This window comes from Penicillium canescens, assembly GCF_028828765.1.
Source record: "Penicillium canescens strain IBT 15451 chromosome Unknown utg000005l_segment0_segment0, whole genome shotgun sequence".
Lineage (NCBI taxonomy): Eukaryota > Fungi > Ascomycota > Eurotiomycetes > Eurotiales > Aspergillaceae > Penicillium > Penicillium canescens.
Genome location: NW_026703967.1, coordinates 1,107,449 through 1,132,833, shown reverse-complemented (window position 1 = coordinate 1,132,833; position 25,385 = coordinate 1,107,449). Strand labels below are relative to the sequence as shown.

General features: G+C 51.3%; 9 protein-coding genes across 9 annotated transcripts; 6 read left to right on the top strand and 3 right to left on the bottom strand.

Moving 5' to 3' along the window:
• Positions 1–127: 127 nt before the first annotated feature.
• N7446_008018 (translation initiation factor 3 subunit CLU1) lies at positions 128–4,090 on the top strand (the record flags this gene model as incomplete). The annotated part of the gene is made up of 4 exons (XM_058516763.1): positions 128–164; positions 268–339; positions 392–447; positions 506–4,090. 4 exons carry the CDS (start codon positions 128–130, stop codon positions 4,088–4,090), a joined length of 3,750 nt encoding a protein of 1,249 aa, XP_058370409.1.
• A 739-nt stretch (positions 4,091–4,829) lies between these two features.
• N7446_008017 (uncharacterized protein) lies at positions 4,830–7,589 on the top strand (the record flags this gene model as incomplete). The annotated part of the gene is made up of 1 exon (XM_058516762.1): positions 4,830–7,589. One exon carries the CDS (start codon positions 4,830–4,832, stop codon positions 7,587–7,589), a length of 2,760 nt encoding a protein of 919 aa, XP_058370408.1.
• A 2,010-nt stretch (positions 7,590–9,599) lies between these two features.
• Positions 9,600–11,390, top strand: N7446_008016 (ferric reductase family protein; the record flags this gene model as incomplete). Its single annotated transcript, XM_058516761.1, has 1 exon — positions 9,600–11,390. The coding sequence occupies one exon, from the start codon at positions 9,600–9,602 to the stop codon at positions 11,388–11,390; it is 1,791 nt and encodes a 596-aa protein (XP_058370407.1).
• Positions 11,391–11,899: 509 nt separating this feature from the next.
• Positions 11,900–13,561, bottom strand: N7446_008015 (uncharacterized protein; the record flags this gene model as incomplete). The annotated part of the gene is made up of 3 exons (XM_058516760.1): positions 11,900–12,991; positions 13,062–13,063; positions 13,111–13,561. 3 exons carry the CDS (start codon positions 13,559–13,561, stop codon positions 11,900–11,902), a joined length of 1,545 nt encoding a protein of 514 aa, XP_058370406.1.
• A 727-nt stretch (positions 13,562–14,288) lies between these two features.
• On the bottom strand, positions 14,289–16,970 carry N7446_008014 (beta-glucosidase; the record flags this gene model as incomplete). Its single annotated transcript, XM_058516759.1, has 3 exons — positions 16,777–16,970; positions 16,558–16,724; positions 14,289–16,506 (listed from the first exon to the last, which is right to left on the bottom strand). The coding sequence occupies exons 1-3, from the start codon at positions 16,912–16,914 to the stop codon at positions 14,289–14,291; spliced, it is 2,523 nt and encodes an 840-aa protein (XP_058370405.1). The 5' UTR covers positions 16,915–16,970.
• Positions 16,971–17,377: 407 nt separating this feature from the next.
• Positions 17,378–20,065, top strand: N7446_008013 (glycoside hydrolase family 78 protein; the record flags this gene model as incomplete). The annotated part of the gene is made up of 1 exon (XM_058516758.1): positions 17,378–20,065. One exon carries the CDS (start codon positions 17,378–17,380, stop codon positions 20,063–20,065), a length of 2,688 nt encoding a protein of 895 aa, XP_058370404.1.
• Positions 20,066–20,684: 619 nt separating this feature from the next.
• N7446_008012 (RTA1 domain-containing protein) lies at positions 20,685–21,293 on the top strand (the record flags this gene model as incomplete). Its single annotated transcript, XM_058516757.1, has 1 exon — positions 20,685–21,293. One exon carries the CDS (start codon positions 20,685–20,687, stop codon positions 21,291–21,293), a length of 609 nt encoding a protein of 202 aa, XP_058370403.1.
• Positions 21,294–21,532: 239 nt separating this feature from the next.
• N7446_008011 (uncharacterized protein) lies at positions 21,533–22,661 on the bottom strand. Its single transcript, XM_058516756.1, has 2 exons — positions 22,297–22,661; positions 21,533–22,246 (listed from the first exon to the last, which is right to left on the bottom strand). Exons 1-2 carry the CDS (start codon positions 22,479–22,481, stop codon positions 21,622–21,624), a joined length of 810 nt encoding a protein of 269 aa, XP_058370402.1. The 5' UTR covers positions 22,482–22,661; the 3' UTR covers positions 21,533–21,621.
• Positions 22,662–23,090: 429 nt separating this feature from the next.
• Positions 23,091–25,289, top strand: bbp (putative zinc knuckle transcription factor/splicing factor MSL5/ZFM1; the record flags this gene model as incomplete). The annotated part of the gene is made up of 7 exons (XM_058516755.1): positions 23,091–23,235; positions 23,295–23,514; positions 23,563–23,780; positions 23,980–24,203; positions 24,255–24,363; positions 24,424–24,632; positions 24,690–25,289. 7 exons carry the CDS (start codon positions 23,091–23,093, stop codon positions 25,287–25,289), a joined length of 1,725 nt encoding a protein of 574 aa, XP_058370401.1.
• Between the last annotated feature and the right edge of the window lie 96 nt (positions 25,290–25,385).

Genomic DNA, 25,385 nt, shown 5'->3' with positions numbered 1-25,385 from the left:
AGGCCTTAACCTCTTTTTTTCCCGACCCATTTTTCCGAACTTTTGTCCCATCCGCGTGACGGTTGTGGGATAGGGGTTTGTGGCATTTATTCTTTGTCGAAGCTTCTTTTTTCACCAATTCGACATAATGGCGCAGACCAATGGGGAGTTGGAGCACTCGAAAGGTGTGTGTGTTAGCCCTGAAGCTCGAGGCCCTCACGGCCATCGGAAAACAGCCCAGGTTTCGGTAAACCTAGATGCAGGACACACATGCTAACGGAGGAACAGAGGCTCCCCAGACTTCTCAGGAAGTTACCAATGGCAACGCCCCCGAGGGCGTGGAGGAGGACAACGCTGGCGGTATGTCGGGTAACCACTGAGACAGTGTAAAGGCTCTCTAACTCGACTTCAGGTCTTTTCCAGATCTCTGTGAAGCTTCCTCATGCTCCGTATAAGATTCAAGTGATGGTGGGTGCAATATTCAAGAAGATCCAGGAATGTATGTTTGACTCTTTTCTTTCTACAGGTGTCCAGCCAAGAACAGGTGCAGGATGTCCGCCAATCTATTGTCGAGCTACCGGGTACCTTCCAATACACTTGCTTCCACCTTGAATTCAACGGCAGCCGTATCAACGACTTTGTTGAGTTGTCCGAGGTGCCGGACCTTCAGGCCGACTCCGAGATCGTCCTGGTTGAGGACCCCTACACCGAGAAGGAGGCTCGCATGCATGTCGTCCGCATCAGAGAGCTGATTGGTGCTTCTGGTGACCGGGTTGATAACCTCCACGGTATCTCCGCTGGTCTCTCGCTGCATGACGCCATCTCTGCGGACGCCGTGAAGGCCAATGCCTCGGAGAAGGAGCACTCGCTTTCCAAATACGACTTGACCGGAGTTTCATCACTGCAGACCATCCTGCCTACCGCGCAGGCTCCTCTTCCTAAGACAGTGAAGTCTATCTCTTTGTCTTCATGGAACCCCGTTCCCTATAACCTCCGCCAGAAGGGCCACCTGCTCTACCTTTTGGTTACCACCAACGAAGGCGAACAGTTCCAGATCACTGCTCACGTGTCCGGCTTTTTCGTGAACAAGTGCTCAAACACCAGATTCGATCCCTTCCCTAAGCCCATGCCCAAGGACAAGAAGGGCAGCGCCCACTCGTTGCTCACTCTGATCTCCCACATCTCTCCTTCTTTTGACGAGTCCTTCAAAGCTCTGCAGGAGTACAACAACGAGAAGGATCTCCTGACCACCTTCCCCTTCCAGAACGCCATTCCTAACAGCCCATGGCTTATTTCCCCCTCTACTTCCAGCTTAACCGCTCACCAGCCCGATATCACTCGTTCTCAGGAGAACTACCTGATCTCTGGCGTTGATAATGCCGAGACTCTGCGTGACTGGAATGAGGAGTTCCAGACTACACGCGAGCTGCCCCGCGACACTGTTCAGGACCGTGTGTTCCGCGAACGTCTGACTTCCAAGCTGTTCGCCGATTACAACGAAGCCGCTGCTCGCGGTGCCGTTCTGGTTGCCCGGGGCGAGGTTGCTCCTCTGAACCCCACTGAGGCGCGGGACGCCCAAATCTTTGTCTACAACAACATCTTCTACTCCTTCGGTGCTGATGGCGTTGGCACTTTCACTTCCGAGGGTGGTGACGAGGCCGCACGCGTGGCTGTTGGCAAGGATGTCCTCGGAATTAAGGCTGTCAACCAGCTCGATATCGATGGACTCTTCACCCCTGGAACCGTGGTTGTCGACTACCTTGGCAAGCGTATTGTTGGCCAGAGCATTGTCCCTGGTATCTTCAAGCAGCGCGAGCCCGGTGAGCACCAGATCGACTACGGTGGTGTTGAGGGCAAGGAGGTTGTGGCTACTCACTCCGATTTTGTTCCCGTCTTCGAGAAGCTCTCCAAAGCTCTGCGTATCAAGTCTCACCCCGTATGGGACAAGGACAACAAGCGCCACGATCTCGAGGGCAGCGTTGAGACCAAGGGTCTTCTCGGCACTGATGGCCGTAAGTACGTCTTGGATCTGTACCGCGTGGCTCCTATGGATGCCGAGTGGCAGCAGGAGGATGGCAGCGATGTCTACCCTCACCGCATGTCCGTTCTCAGACTTGAATTGGTTGAGTCCTACTGGCGCCACAAGATGAGCCAGTACGTCAAGGCAGAGGTAGAGCGCCGTCGTGCTGCTGCCGCCGAGGCCCCCAAGGAGGAGGGCAAGACCGAGGAGGAGACCGCCGCCGACCAGGAGCGTGTTGACATCTCCGGATTCAACTTGGCTCTCAACCCCGATGTCTTCAGCGGTCAGGTCCCCCAGACCAAAGAGGAGAAGGAGCAGTGGGCCCAGGATGAGAAGGAGGTCCGTGACGCCTGTGACTATCTGCGGTCTAAGGTTATTCCCGACCTACTTAAGGACCTGCACGACGGCGATGTTGGCTTCCCCATGGACGGCCAATCGCTGACCCAGCTACTGCACAAGCGCGGTATCAACTTGCGCTACCTCGGAAGGTTGGCTCAGCAGTCCAACGAGAAGGGGCCTCGCCTGCAGGCTCTGTCCACCCTCCTCATTCAGGAGATGATTACTCGTGCCTTCAAGCACGTCGCCAACCGCTACCTCAGCAATGTTCCTGCTCCTTTCGTTGCTCCCTGCATCTCTCACTTGCTGAACTGTCTCCTCGGTTCCGCCGTCAACGCTACTCCCAAGGCTGAGATTGACGAATCCCTGCGTGAGATCTTCCCCGAGGGCGACCTCTCCTTCGAGAAGGTTACACCCGAGTCTCTCCGCGCCGAGATCGAGAAGCAGGTCACCATCCGCTTCCGCTTCTCCCTGGAGAACGGCTGGGCCAACACCTTGAGACACTTGCAGCTTCTGCGAGATATCTCCATCAAGCTGGGTCTCCAGCTTGGTGCCCGTGATTACCCCTTCAGCAAGGACCAGGTCAAGGAAGTGGTGGTCCCCGTACCCACCTCCAACGGCACTAACCGCGAGGAACCCAAGAAGAAGGGCAACAAGAAGAAGGGTGGTGACGCCAAATCTCCCACTCGCGCCCCTGCCCCCGCCAAGCTCGCTGTCACCTTCACCGCTGACGACATCCTTAACATTGTGCCTTTGGTCCGCGATGCTGCTCCCCGTAGCGCTTTAGCCGAGGAGGCCCTGGAGGCCGGCCGTATCTCTCTTATGCAGAACCAGAAGCAGTTGGGCCAGGAGCTCATTCTGGAGTCTCTGTCTCTGCACGAGCAGATCTACGGTATCCTGCACCCCGAGGTTGCCAAGCTCTACCACCAGCTTTCCATGCTGTACTACCAGACCGACGAGAAGGAGGCTGCCGTTGAGCTTGCTCGCAAGGCCGTCATCGTCACTGAGCGCACCATGGGTGTGGACTCTGCTGACACCATCTTGAGCTACCTCAACTTGAGTCTGTTTGAACATGCCTCTGGCAACACCAAGACCGCTCTGGTGTACATCAAGCACGCCATGGATATCTGGAAGATCATCTACGGTGCTAACCACCCCGACTCCATCACAACGATGAACAACGCCGCCGTTATGCTGCAACACCTTAAGCAGTACAATGACTCCCGCAAGTGGTTCGAGGCTTCCCTCTCCGTCTGCGAAGATCTGTTCGGCAAGGACTCCATCAACACTGCCACCATCCTCTTCCAGCTGGCCCAGGCCCTTGCTCTGGACCAGGACTCCAAGGCCGCTGTAGGTAAGATGCGTGAGGCCTACAACATCTTCCTTGCCCAGCTTGGTCCCGAAGACCGCAACACCAAGGAGGCTGAGACGTGGCTCGAGCAGCTCACTCAGAACGCTGTCTCTATCGCCAAGCACGCCAAGGACATCCAGGCTCGTCGTCTGCGCCGCATCAACATGAACCCCCGTGTGTCCACCATGGGCACCCGCGTTCAGCCCCAGGTCGGCCAGGTCGCGCCCGACGTCACTGGTGCTGCCCAGCCTTCTGCCTCCGGTCTTGACTCGCGGAACATCGATGAGCTTTTGAAGTTCATCGAGGGTGGTGATGCCGGCAGCTCTTCGCGCTCAAAGCAGAAGAAGCGTGCTGCCACCAGCAACCCCAAGCTCCGCGGCTCCAAGCAGACCCCTAAGGCTTAAAATTGTCTCCTAGACTAACCGGACTGCGTCATTTGGTTCCCGCCTTTAATTTCTTGGTCATTACATGTGTTAACAGTCAAATAAGTTACTATCTCTATATCCATTGTCATTTTGGGGAACTGTGGGCAGGCTTGATGAGCGAAAAAGACTTGTTGTATTTTATTTAGATCTCTCTCCTCTCTTTTTTTGATGTCTTGATCTGCCAAGTTGGGTTGTCTCTCGGGCAGTGCATGAAAAAGGATTCGGTTGTTTTATGTCGCCTCATCTGGTGCATTATACGGTGGTATGTATTTGTATTTTGCATGGGGTTTTTACGACCTGGCTCAATTCTCTTTCTGGGTAGAATCCAATAAGTTCATACATGGCTCTATATAATATAATTCAAGACAAGGCTTTCTAGATCAGGACGCATATTTGCGCAGTAGGCAAAATGTGTACCGATCCGCCTTACCGCTTTGGGCAATGTTTGTTTACTTTGTCCGTGTCTTTCAATGTTGTCATGCATCCACTTAACGCGCACTGTATCTCTTCATACCTTACCTCATTGGAATATTTCTTGGAAGCAAGAAATACTTGCTGAGTGTCTATTGCTACTTCTCCCTCTTACCATGTATAACTAAGGGGCTATTTCGTACGGTGTGGTTAGTGCAATGCGACCCGACAGACCACAACCTTGGGGACAATGCTGATTCTTCTACAGTTGTATGCTTTTGGCAGATATCATTATCCTTTCTTCCCCATGGAAGACCTCCAATCTACAGCAAGATGGGCAAACCGTGTACTGCGCCCTCTGACCTCCATCTGCCGTCGAATCGAAAAGCACCAAAAAACGCTATCCATGATCGCAACCGAGTCGAGGCAACAAGAGGCAGCACAGGAAAAGCCGGCAGTGGACACAGGGCAGAAAACAGATCGCGGGGACATTTTTTCAACTTCCGAGGCAGACGACAATGATCCAGTCTGGGTTCCAGGGAAAAAGCCGGAACGGCGCCGCGCGAGACACAAATACTCATCCAGAGGCGAGGGAAATGGTGGAAAGAGGTGCAACAGACTATCGCTTCAAAGCCCAGAAGCGCCGCGCACCCTGCCCGGCGCCATCGAGCTCGCGACACCACTAATCACTGGAAGGCGATGGGAGATGCCCTCGAGCGCACAGTCGCAAGGCTCCGTTGACCGATCGAAGCCTATACCCCATCCTGCACAGCAGCAAGCATTTCGTGACCGATACTCGCTGTACAAGAGCCCTTGGCAGGAATTGCTTGACGAATCTGGCGATCCGACCTTCGCCGACATAGCCCACAATCTCGACCGTGTTTTCCAAAACTTCCTGTTCAATACTCAAATATCCAAGCGCGAAGCGAATCCCGTGGCAGAAAAGGTCAATCGCGGAGCCCGATCTTTGATGTCCATGCTGGTGCGACGTCTGCCCGAGTTCATCGCTATCGAACAGAAAGCACAAGACGAGCTGGACGAAGATGGAGATGAAGATATGTGCGATGCATACTTTACAGAATTAGAAACATTTTATGCGCCTCATGGTTCCGGGTGGAAGCCGCTCCGTGAGGCCGTTCGCGCGCAGGGTATCTATTTAGTTGCTTCGATGATACAGAATCATTGGGTGACAGATGCAATTGCCTGTGCATTGATTGAGAAGTGCCACTCTTGCGCTCCTGATGCTTGTCAATCTCTACTTTCTACAATTCTTTCCACACGCACCACCTATCCATACCCAAATGCCTTGAAGTCTCCAGATCAACCTAGTTCTTCTGGTGACCCGGTTCGATTATTGCGCAAATATGCGCACCATGGGGTTGCCCCTCGGTCTTTCATTTTCGATGAACTTGCAAAGCTTCTTTCACGGGGTGTGTTGCCTCCTGAATGGATGGCGACCAAGCCATGGACCGTCTGGGTGACACGAGCGACGATATCGTTTTCGAAGCAAGATGATGACTGTGATGCGGCCTCAAGGCTGATAGAAGCTGTCATTCTCTCAGCGAGCGATGTGCGTTCCGTTACTGCTGCTCAGTCTTCTCAAAGGTTCCCAACGAGACGCAAAACCAAGAGTGCCCGTTCCCGTGATACCAGGGCTTCTTCCATAAGAGCATGGCAAAACCCGCATCTTGCGCAAACCTGCCCCTTGCAAGTCGAGGAAGCGCTGAGCAATCATGTCATAAGCCTCATGGCGGCGATGTGTGGTATGCATATCTCGCGGTCTCGTGCCAGCGATGACACTGAACGCTCGAATGGAACAAAGCCAGGCCATATTATCCGCTACATCACACTTGCTCTACAACGAGACATGGACTTAAAGCCTCTCTCTCAGCGGCCGGATCTTACACCCCATCAATTATTACGGCGCGGCTGTATCTTACTAGGAACCAGCATTGTACAGTGCAATGACACAATTCTGTCTGATGATACCCCTTACATGATACCGTCAACAACCAGTATTGATGAATGTGCGCGGACCATTGTGTCTCGCACAGACATGATTAAAGAGATGGCATTTTTTGTGAAGCAGGCATTTCGTTGCTTCAAGACCGGCACAGAAACCGAGCATGACCGTGTGAGCGAAGATATACGTTGCATGATTTACCAACTTTCCCGCTTGGCGGATAGGCCAGGCCTGTCTTCCTTCCTTGGACAAGTTGCTGCAGAATCGGCCATGGTATTTGCAGAGGCCACGGATGATCCCGAAGACCATGTTTGGGCAATCGGGGCTCAAGAGACGGTTGTCACAATCCAAAGCCAAAAGGAATCTGAGGAAGGCTCTGAAGAAAACTCCGAATTTGAGGAGTCTACACAGAACAGGAGCTTGTTCCGTTGGGAAGAGAGCATAGACGAGTGGGTGGCATGTACGCCAGTAACCAAGGCAAAGCCCATTCTAGTGCAAAAGTCCTCAAGGCCGTTTATGCGGATGCTATCAAGCCCAGTACACTGTATTCCTTGCTCTGAGGACAGCAGCTCATCTAGCACTGATAGCTTTGCAGACTATATCTCGAGTGTGACCTCATCTCCTTCATCGGTGGCCGCCCCTCTTCCGATGGCCCCCAAGCGAACATTCGAAGACACGGATTCCGTGCAGCTTCCGCCCAGAAAACGACAACGACCTGCTCCATTTATCGTGTTCGATAATGAGGAGAGTAGCGAACAAAGATGGTCGCCTTCGCCTAATAGATACAACTTTACAGTGGAACCAGTCTCTCGCCGTATGGCCCTACGAGAAAGGCGCAATGTCAATATGCGAATGCCCCCTGCAAAGCAAGGCAACAAGGTCGAAGTTGTGATCATCAATAACCGAGAAACTCGCACACGGCAGGATGCACCTCGACCCGCATTGGAGCGGGGTGAGAAGCAAATCCATCGCACAGTGGAGAGACGAAGGCCTGCGCGCTCTCCCATTCCACCCCTGTCTAGAAGTGTTCGGCGACCGACCTCCCAACCGGTTATCCCCTGCTCCCAGGACGAGGACAGTGACGATGAGCTCAGTTTCCTGTGAGCGGGGCCGCCTGGGCTTTCTGAAATCGTTCTAGTTGGACCCGTTATAGACTACCTCAACGGGAAGAGAGGTCAGGAACACCCAAGCTCGTCGCTGTCCCATGGTTGTGGCGTCTATCATTATTTACTTTGTGGATGGGCCTCTTGTTAAAAATTGTGAGCGTTTGGATGTCCACATGGCCGAGATTGTCCGAATATGAAGGCGATCTTGGTTCATTTCATTTGAAGGGAACGGTGGATATGATCTTCTTGTTCTTGTTTTTTTGGCAAACCGGTGTTTTGGCCCTTTATTCTTTTGATACCCTTGGCCTGAATTGGAGTTTTTTTTTTTTTTTTTTTTTGCCCTGGAGATTTTCACCGGCAGTGTATGTCTAAACTATGACCTGGCTCAGGATCTAGACCATGGTGCCAACAATTTGGCAGCCTGAGTCCTCGGACATTCAACCTAAAGCAAACATCACTTTATCTGGGACTCAGATAAGACATCATGTAACAAAATGGCAGAAGGCCGGCGCCAACGCGGGAGGATGACCTGTGTAGATATAGGCCAGCAGGATGCAGTTGACCTATGGAATATCAAATGATTATTTCCAATGTTTCGGGCGCAAAGCCACTTTGACAGAGCTGGACAAGTAACCCGGAGGTCGTTTGTTGACCAAAGCGGAGTCCTCGGAAGGAGATTCCCCATTGTGGGAGATGAAGGTCTGATATAGATGAAGTCCGCCGGGGCGCCAAGACTTCTTCCCCTGCGATAACCGGGGATCTCACAATTACAGTGTGGCTTGACCAGAGCGGAGCTTATGACCGGCGTGTTTCACGAACCTCAATTCGGGTGAGATCTCCGCGAGTTACCAGGACTTTCGGATGATGTGGGCGCTAAGAGGGATGTGCTGTGGCGAGCAGACAGTATTCACTCTACACATCCACACCTCCTGAGTCCCCACCTAAGCCCAACACCAGCAGCAGATTGGCCCTCGACCAGGCAAGGGCTCTAATTTCAAACGGCCAGTCGCTGGCCAAGGCTTGTCGCGGACCGACTGTTTGGCGCCTGTTGATTTCTCTTCAAACTCTGCTCACTGGCCTGTTTCATCGCTGGCCAGTCACCGTCCATATGGCCACCCCCGCCACTCGACAGAAGCTGACCTTGACCTGTCGCATGTCGCATGTCCATCTTCTGCCAAATCTTGCGGAAGATGATCTGAAATTTAGCTGTCTGATTGACCCATGGAGTCGAGGGGTCGCTATGAACATCCCTTGACACCCGTCAACCCTGGCACAAACCCCTCGGAATTAATCAAAATGCAAAAGTGATACTGCATTACATAGCATGGCACACGGGCCATAGCCCAGCCTTGCTTGGACTCTACATATTAATCCGGCCTTTGACGCTTGTCTCATACTCTCCACTCTTTAGGGAAGAGACAGTTTCTCTTGTTACTCTCTTCCTTTCTTCCTTTCTTCTTTTCTTCTTTGTGCTTTATTTTTACAATTGACATTGTTTCATTCTTCACTTTGCCTTTCTTTCTGAGACAATCGTCATTGTATGACGAAGTTCCATCTTTAGCCCTTTGCAGTGACTGGCTCACCAGCATTCCTTTCGTTGCCAGCCGACAACAGCCTTTTTAAGACATCTTCCCTGCTCAGTCCTTTCGTCCGATATTCTCTGAGCACAATTGGATCGAGAAATTATCGACAATCGCCATTTCTATGCTGTTTTCTCTGTTTTCTATACGTTAGATATAGGCAGGCCCTGCACTCGACACCAAGCCACCAAACGCATATCGAGACCAGGATTCTTCACCCTTGCCATTCTTATTTACATTGCCAAACAACTGGGATTGTTTCGACTGCTGTGTTACTTCTCGACAATATCTACCGAGCAAAGCCTACGTTGGCTTTGGTCCTGATATAACAACCCCTTTTCTTTCCATTTTGATAGCGAGCTGGTCTCGCTGAACAACCACTCAGGCCACCCCTGACTTTTGGACCTGCAGCATCTTAGTGGGGCATCATGCAGTTCATTCTTCTCGCCATATCCCTCGCTGGACTGAGCAGCGCAATGGACATCGAAAAGCGTTACAGCAAGAGCTCTTCGGAAATGTACTATGAGGCCGTCAATGATGACTTGGCCCGCTATACAATCCTCGCGCTCGGTTGTGCCGCTGCCGCATACTACATCTGGCATCTTTCTTTCCGCTTCTCGGCCCATCTGCGCCGTCTGTCCAGCTTCAGCGATGATAGACAACGGTACTTTGTCTCTGCTCATGATACCTTCTCCTGGGTTAAGGAGCACATCGTCTACGCAGCACTGTTCCGCACCCGTCATAACCAGGAAATGCAGCTTTCCTCAGCTATCAACATGGGTACCTTGCCCAGTCGTTTCCATGCATTCCTTGTCACCGGTATCGTCGCCATGAACGTGGCACTTTGCTGCGTTACCACCCCCTATGGCTCCAAAGAGGACACCGTTGCCGGTGTCGTGCGTAACCGTACCGGTACTATGGCCACTGTCAACATGATCCCTCTGATTATCATGGCAGGCCGTAACAACCCCCTGATCGCCATGCTCCACGTGCCCTTCGACACATGGAACTTGCTCCACAGATGGCTGGGCCGCATTGTAGTCTTGGAGGCTCTCGCCCACGTATTTGCCTGGGCAATCCCCAAGGGCCAGGAGAAGGGTTGGAAGGTCGTCGCCATGGCCTTGGGAGGAAGCAGCTTCCTGTTCACCGGCCTGGTGGCTGCCGCAGCCTTCGCCGCGCTCTTGGTGCACTCGCCCTCGCCCATCCGCCATGCCTTCTACGAGACATTCCTGCACCTCCACTTCGCCATTGCAGCCGTCTCCATCGGCTTCCTCTGGGTTCACCTAGACGGTTTAGCGGCGCAAACCTACCTGCTCGCAGCCATCATCCTCTGGGCCCTGGAGCGTGCCACCCGCCTCCTGATCATCCTCTACCGCAACTGCGGTCGCGAATCAACAACCGCAACCATCGAAGCCATGCCCGGCGATGCAATGCGCATCACCCTGCGCGTAGCCCGCCCCTGGACCTTCCGCCCCGGCCAGCACATCTACCTCTACATCCCGTCGGTGGGATGGTGGACCTCGCACCCCTTCTCCGTCGGCTGGAGCGACACAGAGGACAACATGTCGGACGAGAAGTCCCTCCCCCTGACCAAATCAGACCTCCTCAGCGCGCCCCAAAAAGAAACAATCTCCCTGCTCGTTCGCCGCCGCACAGGAATGACCGACAAGCTCTTCCAGCGCGCCGCAAACTCAATGGGCACACCGCTGACTGTCCGTGCCTTCGCCGAAGGCCCATACGGTAACATCCACACAATGGACTCCTACGGCACAGTAATGCTCTTCGCCGGCGGCGTCGGCATAACACACCACGTTCCCTTCGTCCGCCACCTCGTAGCCGGTTTCGCAGATGGGACCGTCGCCGCACGCCGCGTCACTCTCGTCTGGATCATCCAGTCACCTGAGCACCTGGAGTGGATTCGGCCCTGGATGACCAAGATACTGGCTATGGATCGCCGCCGTGAAGTCCTGCGTATTATGCTGTTTGTTACCAGACCTCGGAATACGAAGGAGATCCAGAGCCCCTCTGCTACTGTGCAGATGTTCCCTGGCCGTCCTAATATCGATACTTTGATTGGGATGGAGGTTGAGAATCAGATTGGCGCTATGGGTGTGCTTGTTTGTGGTAATGGTGGGTTGAGTGATGATGTTCGCAAAGTTTGTCGGAGGAGACAGGCTCATTCCAATCTTGATTATGTGGAAGAAAGTTTCTCTTGGTAGATACACGTGAGACCCCATGTCTCGTTCTTTTTATTTTGTGTGTGTATGAGCGTGTTCTGAGAGGTCGTTTTTTTTTTTTTCTGTTTTGTTTTGTGCTTTTTAACGGGTTGCATCCGTTTGGTCTATATACTGGGGCTTTTGCTTGGGTATATCTACTCTGTTTCTTTTGTTTAGTTCCTGCTTTGCAGCCGGCTTTCACTGTATACTTTTGGGGTTCCTCTTCTCTTCTGGCGGCGATCTATACTGCTTTTCGGGCAGTGTCTTGGTCGCACATAGGGGGCTGTACATATCTTCCTGCTAAATATAAGATATGATGAATGTTGGTTCAAAAGTTTCTGTTTCTGTTTCTGTTTCTGTTTATAGTAATAGTCCGGTAGAGTACCTTTATATTAATTCATGTGCCAGCAGAATAACCATCCAGGTAAAATTATAGAATATGCTAACATAAACTTAACCAACTCATAAAGACATCACAAGTCTCGTCCAAAATTAGGTAGAAATCCCCGCCCCTAAACACTGACATCACCCTCTTTGACAGCAACGCCCATAGCCTCAGCATCAGTCTGATAAGCCTTAAACTTCCTCGCAGGAACCTCCTTAACAAACATCTCATCAAGCTCAGCATAAGTCCTGCCGCCAGTCTCGGGCTGATAAAACCACAAATAAACCAGACAAATCACCGATAGACCACCAAAGATAAAAGAAACCTTTGCACCAAGGTTCGCCTGATCAGGATTGAAAAGATAGGGCAAAACAAATGACCACATAGTGTAAAGCGCATTCTGCAATGCCAACCCAATAGCAATAGTCTTAATTCGCAGTCTGGACGTCGACACTTCAGCCAAGATGGTATATGCCGCTGATCCAATGGTCATATTGTACCACCAGCAGTAGATCAGGATCAACGCTACCGTACCCTTGATCGCACCCCCGGAGTTGGGGTTTGAGGTATCCGCTCCAACTACCGCCAGTCCACCGGTCAACATCAGGATGACGGTTAATATGCCCAAGCCGTAAAGCATCACATTGCGACGGCCAACCCTGTCAATCAGGAAATAAGACATGACATTGCCAACAAGTGAGCACACCTGCTGCGCAATCTGAAGTCTGAAGCTCATCTCTGTGCTATATCCAGCCAGCTGAATATAGTATGTCGAGTAACCAGCCGCAAAGACAACACCAGACAAAGCCTGGATACTTAGCGGGACGATGGAGATGATCGTACGCCGCAGATTGGAGCGACGGAAACATTCCAGATACGTAACGCCCTCAGTCTCGCGCTTGATATCTTCAAGAGTCACCCTGATATTGGCGATCTTTTTGGCGCGCTCTTCTTCGCTGTAGCCCAGCTTGCGGAGACTGTTGAGGGCTTGGTCGTCGCGGTTCTTGGACACCAGCCACCAAGGTGACTCGGGCATGAATGCTATCAAGGCGAGTGCTAGTGCGGCGTAGCCGTACTGAGCTACAAACACGGCACGGTAAGCCCAGCGGTTTGTATAAGTTCCAGTCGTGTTTGTTATCAGGGCGACGACGAAAGGGCCAATACAGTATGCCAGAGCTGTGAGACAGGTGAGGGTGCCGCGGAGGGCGAGGGGGGAGATCTATAGAAATGGTTAGTATAAGAAGAAAAGACATGTCATAGGAAAAGAAAGAATCTTGGAAGAAAAATACCTCTCCAACATAAGTAATAGGAACAGAAGCCAAAGCTCCCAAAGCAAACCCATTAAGAAACTTCCCCCAAAGAACATCTCATTGGTAGTCGCAACAAACTCCAAGGTAACAGCAGCAACAGTAATTAAAAGCGACACTCCAATCGTCAGTTTGCGCCCAATAGCATCCGCAATCTGACCAGAGCACAGCGCCCCAACAACGGCCGACGCCACTGGCCCGCCACTGAATGCAGACTGCCACTTCGCCTCGAGAACCCAGGCGCCGTCATAGAAATGCCCGAAGTCTTTACGGAACTCAGGAATACCGGTTACGTTTCCTGATGCTTGGTTCTCGAAACTGACGAGGAGGATGCACCATACGGCGTAGACGCACCATGCGAAGGTCCATGGGTATTTCTTCAGGCTTTGCCATTTTCCTAGCTCGTGATCTTCTTGATTGGCTAGGTGGCCGAGGTGCTGGTCATCGGCGTGCTCGACTAGGTCGGTGCTGGGCTTTTCCATTGTTGGTAGTATGCCTGGAATCAAGGGGTAATGGGTAATGATATAGGTGAGGGTGTAGTGTATAGAAGAATGAACTCCAGAGAATGGGAGTCGAGACGGTATGATCCCCGATGGTCAAAAAGCAAGGCCACGGGAGTGCATTTATTCTTTTTCTGCATTGGCAAGGATATAACTACCCCGAGATGCGAGTATACAAAGCCGAAAAAGCAAGAATGGAGATTTTCAGCCACGCGGCTAACCCATCTGAATTTGGATCCTCGTATTTGCATCAGTCTCTCTAAAGGCAAGTGGGAGAATGGTCTGATCCATGATTCTGGGAATAAATGCCGAGTGAAGACGGGTCAAAAAGAAATCAGGTGAAGATGTGGGGAAACCCCAGACGTACCCCGGATTCAGCTGATTTTTGCCTTTTCTCTCCCGAGGTTTTGCCGCTGGGAGGGAAATGTGTACCACTGGGGTTATGGATGGGCACGGCTTGCAATGCGGATCTCTCGGAAAGGAGTGTGGTGCCTTTCATTTGCGCAGTCAAGTATGAGTTCTTTGATGTCGACTCGGTCTATGTTGGGCTCTCGAAAAAAATACACCGAGAAAACCATTCGAAGTATGTTCTACTCTAGAAATAATGCAATGCTTCAGTTGCTACGTTTCTTTAGTTTACTTGAAGCCCAATGTTCAGTGTCATATTTCATATAATCAAAGACAAGCATTCTCTTTATTTGCCAAACAATCACAGCTCATAAGACCGGACCGCAGCAGATACAGTAACTTTCACAATAGCATCATGCACAGACCGTCCAATAGTGACCTCGTACTCACCCTGCTTCAACTCCCACCTTTTGGTACTTTCACTGAAATGAGCCAACTGCCGGGCACTAAATCTGATCATAGCAGTTTTGCTCTCCCGGGGAGCAAGGTGAACCTTAGCAAACCCAACCAGCTCTTTAACCGGATCCTCACTGGACGTCACCTTGGCTCCTGTATAGACCTGAACAACGTCGGCGCCGGCCCGCGAACCAGTGTTGGTTACATCAATCGTAATTTTGAACTCCTCGGCATCGTCAGAGGCCGTTACTCTCGGGTTGCTATGGGTGAACGTGGTGTAAGAGAGACCATGGCCGAATGGGAAGAGGACCTGGGAGCGGTGTTCCTCGGATCGGTCGTAGTGTCTGTAGCCTACGAAGACACCCTCTTCGTATGTGACATGGAGCTGTCCATCGATGTATTCACCGGGGAAGTTACCATGAGCAGGAGCATCTTCAAGCCTGCGAGGGAAAGAAACAGGTAGGCGACCTGAAGGATTGACTGCCCCGGTGAGGACGTCTGCAATTGCGTTGCCAGCTTCTTGGCCGGGGAACCAGGCTTGCACGACAGCCTTGACATTTTCAAGCCACGGCATGCCAACCGCCACGCCGGTGCAGTTGACCACGATTGTGTTGGAGTTTGCAGCACTCACGGAAGTCACGAGACGGTCTTGAGATCCGTTACTAGGGAGGTTAAAGCTGATTTGGTCTTGGCCTTCTGTCTCCCAGTCTGGCGTATGGCCGGTGAAGACAATGGCAAGGTCGGAGCGCTTCGCGACTTCCACCGCTTCGGAGAGGAGATCCTTGTTGTGTTCTTCCTCCGTCATAAAGCCGAATCGGAAACCGAGATATCCATCCAGGAGGGCGATACCGCCACTTTTGGAAGGTTTTAGAGTGACGACCTCGATCGTGTAGGACTTTCCAGCTTCAAAGTCCCACTGGACCTCGGGCTCTTTGACACCTCCCAGCAGGAATGCCATTGAGTCGGGGCAGTTTCCTTTCTGCTCATACACTGTCTTGCCATCAATGGCAATTTTGGAGCGTCCTAATCCTGACATGCCAAGGTAGTGGCGACCGCTCTGCTTTGGGGTGAAGCGGCCAGTGGCTTTGACACTACCCCAAGCCTCCTTGACAAAGATTGGCATGTATGTTGGCACATCAGAGTGCTTCGAAGAAGAGGGCTCTCCTGTAGGCTCCTCGCTTAGGAAAAAGTCCAAGGTCCATCCGGGATGACCATCACGGTCTACAACCATCTTGTCCATCAATGGCAATTGACGGAATGTGTGGGCACCCTGGGCATATTCGAACTCAACGGCGTCACCAAGTGCAGCACGGAGACCCTCCTCAGGCGTAATCCGGTAGTGAGCATTCACTGATGCACTGCCACCACCGTGAATCAACCCATCTTTGGCGAAGCCCAACAGAGCAACCTTTTTGTTGGCAAGATGCTCCTTGTTCAGAGGAAGGATCCCATTATCATTCTTGAGAAGAACCAGGCCTTGACCGCCGACTGAGCGGATAAGTTTCTGGTGTTCTGGCTTGTTAATGGCCTTTTCTTCGGGGAGAGTCGGATCCTCGAAACAGCGAAGTTTAGCCACAAACTCTAAAACGTTACGAGCACGATCGTCAATGGTCTTCTCTGAGACTCTACCGGCCTTGATTTCCTCAAGAACAGCCTCGGCTGTTCGCCACTTGGTAGGGCCGGGCATTTCAAGGTCAAGGCCAGCCTCTATAGATTCGGCAGTCGAGTTCGTGCCGCCCCAATCACTCATAACAAGGCCATTCCATCCCCATTGACCGCGCAAAACATCTTTGAGAAGGAAATCGCTTGAATCGGCATGGTGACCATTGAGAATGTTGTACGAAGTCATGACAGCCATCGGATTGGCTTCTTTAATGGCAATCTCGAATGGCTTCAGATAGATTTCGCGAAGAGCTCTTTCGGCGATATGAGCATCGACTGTGAAACGACAGGTTTCCTGTTCGTTCGCAGCAAAGTGCTTGATCGTCGCGGCTACACCCTTCTCCTGTAGGCCGCTGATGTACTGCGCGGCCATTTTACCGGCAAGCAACGGGTCCTCGGAAAAGGACTCGAAATTGCGACCACCGAGCGGGTGGCGATGAGGGCAGACTGTTGGAGCCAGGCTGAACGGTTCATTAGCATGGGGCTATTTGATTCCAATTCGGGATTCTCACAGTGCACGAGCTCCCTTGGATTGCGTCTCTTCTGCAAGAGCATTTCCAATGTTCCTAGCAGCTTCCACGTCCCATGTTGCGGCCAAGAGACAAGATGCCGGGAAACACGCGGCTGTTGCGCCGTTCTTGAAGGTCGCACCTCGGGCGCCATTGGGACCATCGGAGACCTAGAAGGTATCAATCAGTGCAATATTTGAGGGTGAGGATTGTGTACTGTACCTTCACTGAGGGGACGCCTTTCTCCGGAATGTCCACTGTCTCCCAGAAATTCTTTCCAGCTAAAAGAGAAACCTTCTCTTTCAACGTTAACTGGCTTAAAATAGCGCCTATGTCAGGCATCGCAGCGTGAGAACCCATGACTTCGATTATGAGGTGAATGAAGAGAAGAATGACCGAGCAGACCAGAACAGGTCAGGGCCTAATAAAGATTGACCCGCCCCTCAGCCCTGTCGGCAGGAGTCCGTCGGTTGTTTCAACCTGCGGGGAAGCATGGCGTCCGTCATTTGTTAATGGCGGATCCAACTATACAGGAGCTCGTGAGAAATGACAGCATAGCAGGGATGGGCGGGGAGTGGGGAGAGATGAACACGCGGTTATCCGAAGTTGAGCCGGATGCCTCCGGCTCAACTTCGGACACTCTAAACATCTCCAAGATATCTTGGCTCAAAGCCATGAAGTAGTTGATATCACGAGGAGTTGTTGACTTCGGGTGTATTCAACCCGAGCGGTCCACCCCTCATTTGTGACTTATGTAGTACGACTTGGTTCACAACCACAACCCATCACTTCGTTCCGACACTTCAAACCCGAGACTCTTAGAATGTCGTCACAACCCTCTATAACATCGCTATCATTTGAACAACATCCAACCGGCTTCGGGATCGGAGAATCTCAGCCTCGCCTTTCGTGGCGATTCACAACAAATGAACAAACATGCCAGAACTGGGAACAGACAGCATACGATATTGAACTCTCACACCATTCCTCCTCAACACCAGAAACACATCATGTCAAAAGCAGCAACTCCGTCCTTGTACCCTGGCCAAGCCAGCCACTCAAGTCTCGAGACATCGCCCGCGCTCGGGTTCGTGCATATGGTGGACCGGACTCTACTCCCACCGAGTGGTCAGACTGGAGTACCGTTGAATGCGGCTTGCTCCATCGGAAGAATTGGAATGCACGCGCTATCACCAGCAGCGTAAAACAATCTGAAGGTCCATTGCGACCTATCCGCTTCCGAAAAACCTTCACTCTCCCTTTCGCAAAGGTGCAGCAAGCTCGTCTTTATATTACCAGCCTGGGGGTGTTTCAGGCATACATCAATGGCGTACCTGTTGGCGATCACTGCATGGCCCCTGGTTGGACGAGCTATCTTCATCGACTCAACTACGAGGTTCTCGATGTTTCATCGCTTTTGCATGAGAATGAGCCAAACACCATTGCCGTTGAGGTTGCCGAAGGCTGGTATGCTACTCGATTGGGCTTCCATGGTGGACGTCGTTTCATTTATGGGGATGAAATGGCCCTAATTGCGCAGTTGGAAATGAAGTCTGAGGATGGTGATCAATTTACCGTTCCATCTGATTCGACTTGGAAGAGTTACCACTCTGCAATTGTCAGCAGTGAGATCTACGATGGTGAGGTTTACAATGCGCTCGATGAGCAAGATGGCTGGAGTAGTCACTCCTCCGCATTGGAAGCGACTTGGAAGGCGACTCGAGAGGTGGACTTCCCGAGTGCGGAGCTCGTGGCTCCGAATGCTCCTCCTGTGAGAGTCACTGAGGTTGTCAAGCCAATTCAGATAATTACAACACCATCTGGCAAGACGATCGTCGACTTTGGGCAGAACTTGGTTGGACGTATCCGGATTCCAAGACTTGCAGTTGCCCGCGGTGAAAATGTCATTTTAACTCATGCGGAAGTCCTCGAGAATGAAGAGCTAGGAACTCGTCCTCTTCGTGTAGCCAAGTGCAGTGACAAGATCATCTCAGCAGGCGATGAAATCGATTGGGCCCCTCGGTTCTCATTCCATGGATTCCGCTTTGTCCAAGTCGAGGGATGGAATCCAGATCTGAATATCATTGTCGCTGAGGTTATGCATACGGATCTCGCTCGGACTGGCTGGTTCAACTGCTCTCATCCTATGATCAACAAGCTTCATCAGAATGCCACTTGGTCTATGCGCGGAAACTTTCTCTCCATTCCCACTGATTGTCCACAAAGAGACGAGCGTCTAGGTTGGACTGGAGACATCCAAGTTTTCGGCCCTTCCGCCAGCTTCCTGTATAACACATCGGGCATGCTTGGTGATTGGCTGAAGGATCTATCGGCTGAACAACTCAAAAATCCGAAAGCAATTCCTCCATTCGTCATTCCCAATGTTATCCCCGAAGAAGCATGGCCTTGTTTTCCTCAAGCAATCTGGGATGACGTGACTGTTCTACTTCCTTGGACCTTATACCAGAACTATGGTGACGTTGAAATTCTTCGGAAGCAGTATCCTAGCATGGTCGGCTGGCTAGATCGAGGAGTTCAGCGCGGACCTGACCGTCTATGGGATGATACTCTATTCCAGCTCGGAGATTGGCTAGATCCTACCGCGCCACCGGATCAACCAGGCAACGCGCGAACAGACGGGACACTCGTGGCTGACGCCTACCTTGTGCATGTCACAAAGGTATTAGCAGAAATAAGTTCGATCATTGGCGAAGCAGTCAACGCAAGTCGTTATGAAACTGAACATCAAAGCCTGAAATTACGCTTCCAAACAAAATATGTTACTCCCGAGGGCTGGTTAGTCGGCGACACACAAACAGCCCTTAGTCTAGCATTGGTATTCGATTTACTTAATAATCCAAAGCAAGCAGCAGCCGCTGGAGCTCGTCTAGCTCGGTTGGTTGGGAAGTCGAAATTTCAAGTATCAACTGGGTTCGCAGGGACACCGGTGATCACACACGCACTGACCAAATCCGGATATCCTCAATTAGCGTACCGCATGCTTCAAGAGAAGAGCTGTCCCTCGTGGATGTATCCAATTACCATGGGAGCTACGACTATCTGGGAACGTTGGGATAGCATGCTTCCAGATGGATCGATCAACCCTGGAGAAATGACGAGCTTTAACCATTATGCTCTGGGTTCGATCATCAACTGGCTTCATAAGACTGTTGCCGGTGTTAGTCCGTTGGAGCCTGGTTGGCGGCATATTCTCATTCAGCCCGTGCCCGGCGGTACGGTTACTTCTGCAGAGGCTATTTATGAGACTTCTTATGGGCGGTTGGAGTGTCGGTGGGAGGTTGGTCAGGGTGGCGAGTTCCGCCTTGAGGTGATTGTGCCACCAAACTCGAAAGCGAAGATTATTCTGCCGACTGGGGCTGGAGAAAAAGAAGATGTCAAATGGATTGGATCGGGGAAATATTCTTTCACCAAGACGTTTGATTGTCAGGCTGGATGGCCTCCGAAGGCACTGGTACCCCCGATGTTTGAAGCCGAGGATAGCTTCGTATGAGATGTGACCTATCAGAGTTTTCCAAATCATAGGATATAGAGTATAGGGTTTACAACCTCGTTTCTAACAGTAATGCGCGTATAGAACTGGATCTTGTTCCTTTTGGACTAGCTCATTGTTTAAAGCCTTATTACTGGTCAAATGTCAGTTTAGATATGGGTCGTCTCTATACGCGTATTTGTACGCCGATCCATTCGAGAATAAAAAAGGTTCTTCTATTTTGGATAAGGAATGATGTATGTTTTATAAAGGAATCAAGTATTTTCTTAGAGATTATATCAACTCACAATTCTCTGCTTCTTCCTCACTGGTACACACTCTCCAACATGAACCAGCTCGTGTCCCGTTCCTATAAATTCTGGAATTATGTACCCTCAATGCCCGCAGCGGTCATTTTCATGCTTATATTCATGATCCTGACCGGAATTCACTCATGGAAGCTTTTCAGAACGCGGTCATGGTTTTGCATAGCATTTACCCTAGGAGGACTCTGTAAGCTGGCCTCCTTCCCTACTGAATTTGCCTATAGGACAAGAAACAGTCACTGATTTGAATTCATATCATAGTCGAAATCATTGGCTACATAGGCCGTTGCATTGCACACAACAATACAACAACTATGGGACCATATATCCTCTCGAACATCTTCATCCTCCTCGGACCAACCCTCTTCGCCGCAACAATCTACATGACTCTTGGTCGGCTCATCCGCCGAGTCCAAGGCGAACATCTTTCGGTAATCCGCGTATCTCGTCTCACTAAAACATTCGTCTGGGGAGACGTGCTATCCTTCGTCGTTCAAGGCAATTCCTCGGGGTTGTCTGTACTGGGATATCCCCAGTGGGGCAAGGTGCTTGTGATTGTCGGCTTGGCAATTCAATTGATCTCATTCTCTTTTTTCTGGGTGACGGCCATTGTCTTTGCTAGACGGCTTCGTCGATCACCGACATCTGAGTGTCTCAAGCCTGGAGTTCCTTGGCGAAGTTCTTTGCATATGCTGTATGCTGTCAGTGCTTTGATTTTGATTCGATCTGTCTTTCGTATTATTGAATATGTCATGGGTAATGATGGGTATCCTCTTCTTCATGAGTGGACGCTTTATATCTTTGACAGTGTGCCCATGGCGGCTGTTATGGTTATCTTTTTCATTTGGTATCCTGATCAGTTGAGTCTGGACATGATTCCTGACAGAGGTATACCGCTTGCACACAGCTATACCACGGTTTGAAGGGGTTTTGGGGTCTGTACTTACTGTGCTACTATCTGATCCATATGGAGTGCTCGCTTCATTTGTCCCTTACTTTTCTGTATTGAGCTCTTCGTTTTCTTATCATCACATATTTTGTCCCGTCGTGATCTACCCTCGCTCTTACCTGGCGTTTGTGTAAAAAGAGAGCAGAGAGAGAAAAAAAAAAATAGAAGGCACCCACAGGGATCTACCGGGGAGATTTCTAGGAATCGAACCCATTCTCGCTGCAATGTTTCCGAAGTGATCGTACCCGGGGTAGATTCGGATATTTCAATGTTCTCAGTTGATTATGCTAATATGAAGTGCTCTAGACTTTGCTCTTAGCATCGTCCTTCATTCCCTGCTGAACCCAAGCCCTAGTATCAGCAGCGTGCTTGTCCATGGTAGCTTTATCCTTGATCAAATCCTTAATTGTGTGAGGGGAAGGAACATGACGACCCTTCTCTATGGCCGGTCGCTGCACAATCCGCTCCTCCCACGCTTTCACATGCGGGAACTCCTCAATATCAATGCCAGCCCATCCCGCAGCAGCCACCCATCCCCAGTGTGTGATATCAGCAATGGAGATGTGATCACCGACAATGTACCCAGACTTGGACTGAGCAAGGTGCTTATCCAGCACACCATACAGCCGGCGTGATTCATTGACGTATCGGTTTACACCGTACTCAATGTGCTCGGGGGCATATCGCGAGAAGTGGTTGGCCTGGCCTTGCATTGGGCCCAGACCTGCGTTTTGGAAGAACAGCCAGTTGTTCACCTCGTAGTATTCCCGTGAGCCCTTGGGGTAGGAGATCTTATGGTCTGGATCATATCGTTCTGCCAGATATTGTAGGATACTGCCAGACTCGAAAATATTGATCTGCTGGCCGTCGCTGAAGGTGTCTGTCAAGGCTGGAATGCGGCCGTTGGGGTTGATCTTGAGGAACCAGCTGCGCGATTGTTAGGAGCCCGTTAATATTTGTGGGATACTACTACGTACTCTTCCTTTTGAGTGTTCTTGGACATATCAATTTTCTCGACCTTGTATGGCAAACTGTGGCAAGTCAGTACTAGTTTCAAGGCGGCTGAGATGAAGCTACTATACCCAAGCTCCTCCAGTGCCATGGAGATCTTGATCCCATTGGGGGTCTGGGCCGTGTAAAGGGTAATGTTTGGTTGACTCATAGTGACTGATCAATGTGATTCAAATTGGTGAGGTTGAATCAAAAGAAGCTCATGAGGGGTTTAAGTACAGCTCACGGGCTCCCCACATCGCGGATTTATAAGCTCATGGAAACCCCGCGAGATCCCGAAGCTTGTTGAATAATCAACTGCATTCTTCGAGGTTCTAAGGTGACAATGTATTTTGTGATACGAGGTAGCAATTTGATTGTAAAACAACTCTACAGACATAGATGATTCCGCAGGGAAATGTACAGCTGTAATGCGAATTAATTGCGGGACTTTTTTTTTCGTACTTTCAACGATAACTCAAAACAAAAGTTTCGGGGTATTCGATTGAACAGGTAAAACATTAGCATCTGCATCAAACAGGGATTTGTTTGCCTTGAAAGTTGCTCTATGACCTGGGCTCAATGTCGAGGGCAGAAAGTGAGCTAGGCGGTATGTTGCAGCAGTATAGGAACGGAGTACTCGGCGGTGAACATGGAATGAATCAGACACCGCCAAATATCTGCCATCACGTGGGGGCCACTTTTACAAGACAAAAAGAAGAGTCTCCTTTGGCATCCTATCTTCATATCACTAATCTCACATTCTCTTACCAATACAGTCATGGCTTGGCGCAATCAAGGCATCACTGGCTCCAACAATATCCCGCTGGGGAAGCGGCGTATGGGCGCTGATGACGAAGAGGAGGACTCGCGCACTGCGACCCCTTCGTTTGATGGCCCGAAGCGCGGTCGCAGCCCTGTTCGAGGTATGTATACCTCATTTTCAACCTCGAAAACCACATATACTCACAGTTTTCTTCCATAGCGGATCCTCCTCTGGCCGCCGATGGCTCCAAGAGACGCAAGAAGCGCAACCGTTGGGGTGATCAGCAAGAGAACAAGGCTGCTGGCCTCATGGGCCTGCCCACCATGATTATGGCAAACTTCACTAGCGAGCAGCTGGAAGCTTACACGCTCCACCTTCGTATTGAGGAGATCAGCCAGAAGCTTCGGATCAACGATGTGGTCCCGGCTGATGGTGACAGGTATGTTCTTTCTTCCTGCATTCTTTCATTTTCTAATCTCTATCGCAGATCTCCTTCGCCGCCTCCCCAGTACGACAACTTCGGTAGGCGTGTAAACACTCGTGAATACCGCTACCGCAAGCGGCTTGAGGATGAGCGTCACAAACTGGTCGAGAAGGCCATGAAGACCATCCCTAACTATCACCCGCCCTCTGACTACAGACGCCCGACCAAGACCCAAGAGAAGGTCTACGTCCCAGTGAATGACTATCCAGAGATTAACTTCAGTATGATAACTAACCCTCTAACTCCTAACCATCCTTCCATCGTGTCTGTCATGAGTCCCTGCTCGACTCGAGTTGACAAGGCATCTCTCTTTGAATGTCCTCAACTCGTTTCTTGCTAAACCTTGGTGCTTGATGCTGCACATTCATTCAAAAATTACCGGATAACTAACACTCAGCTTTCTTTGCTACTTTTTTACAGTTGGCTTACTCATAGGACCTCGTGGAAACACCTTGAAGAAGATGGAAACCGAATCCGGCGCCAAGATTGCCATTCGAGGCAAAGGTTCCGTCAAGGAAGGAAAGGGCCGATCTGATGCCGCTCACGGTAGCAACCAGGAAGAAGATCTGCACTGTCTGATTATGGCCGATACCGAAGAAAAGGTCAACAAGGCTAAGAAGCTTGTGCACAATGTCATTGAAACGGTGAGTCTCCTTGATTTTATGATTCAAACTTGATACTGACGATTTTACCAGGCTGCCTCCATCCCTGAAGGCCAGAACGAACTGAAGCGCAACCAACTCCGTGAGCTCGCTGCCCTTAACGGTACTCTCCGTGACGATGAGAACCAGGCTTGTCAGAACTGTAAGTTGGATCTGTTTGAATATCCCTTTACGCAATGAATACTAACTTCACTTTCAACAGGTGGTCAAATCGGACACCGCAAGTATGACTGCCCTGAGCAGCGTAACTTCACTGCCAACATCATTTGTCGTGTTTGTGGCAATGCAGGCCATATGGCTCGTGATTGTCCTGACCGCCAGAGAGGCAGTGACTGGCGCAACGGCGGTGGTATGGACAGACGCGGTGCTCCCCGTGTCGGCACTGGCGATGCTGTGGATCGTGAGATGGAGGTAAGCTTTTTCGATATCTGACTGCTATCTCACGCTTGGTACTAACATTATATCTAGCAACTCATGAACGAACTGTCTGGTGGCGCAGGTGGCGAGTACCAACCCCGTCGCATTGAAGCCGGTCCCGAACAGGGCGGCTACCCTGACGACCGCGATGCGAAGCCCTGGCAGCAGCGTGGACCACCTCCCCAGAGTGATGTGGCTCCTTGGCAGCAGAGAGGCCGCGACAACCGTTCCCGCGACGACTACCAATCTCGTGGCGACTATGGCTCTCGCGACGACTACGGAGGTCGCAGCCAGGGTGGCCCTGCCCCTTGGGCTGCACAGAACCGCGACTACGGCTACCCATCTCAGGGCGGATATGCTGCTCCTGGTACCGCACCCGCCGCCGCCGCCAATCCTTGGCAGCAGCCAGCTCCTCCTGGCGGCCAGCCTGCCTATGGATACGGTGGATACGGTGGTTATCCTGCTGCTCCTCCTGGCATGGGAGCTCCCGGTGCTGCTCCTCCTGGCATGGGCGCTCCCCCACCTCCTCCTGGCATTCCTCCTATGTACTATGGAGCTGCTGGCAGCCCTCCACCCCCGCCGCCTCCTGGTGACGCCCCGCCACCTCCCCCTCCCAGCGACCAGCCTCCCCCACCTCCTCCCCCTGCGTGAGCAACTCCCCATGCTTTATGTACTTGCGTCGCAGTCGTTCACGGAATCCTACAAAAAAAAATGGCAATCGCACCAATACGATTTGTTTGAGATGCC

What these genes read in the sequence shown, in the direction of transcription:
- N7446_008011 (XM_058516756.1), bottom strand. Translation starts at nt 22,481, where the DNA reads ATGAGTCAACCAAACATTACCCTTTACACGGCCCAGACCCCCAATGGG. An exon ending in AAGAACACTCAAAAGGAAGA is followed by an intron (nt 22,247 to 22,296) that starts GTACGTAGTAGT and finishes ACAATCGCGCAG; the next exon opens with CTGGTTCCTCAAGATCAACC.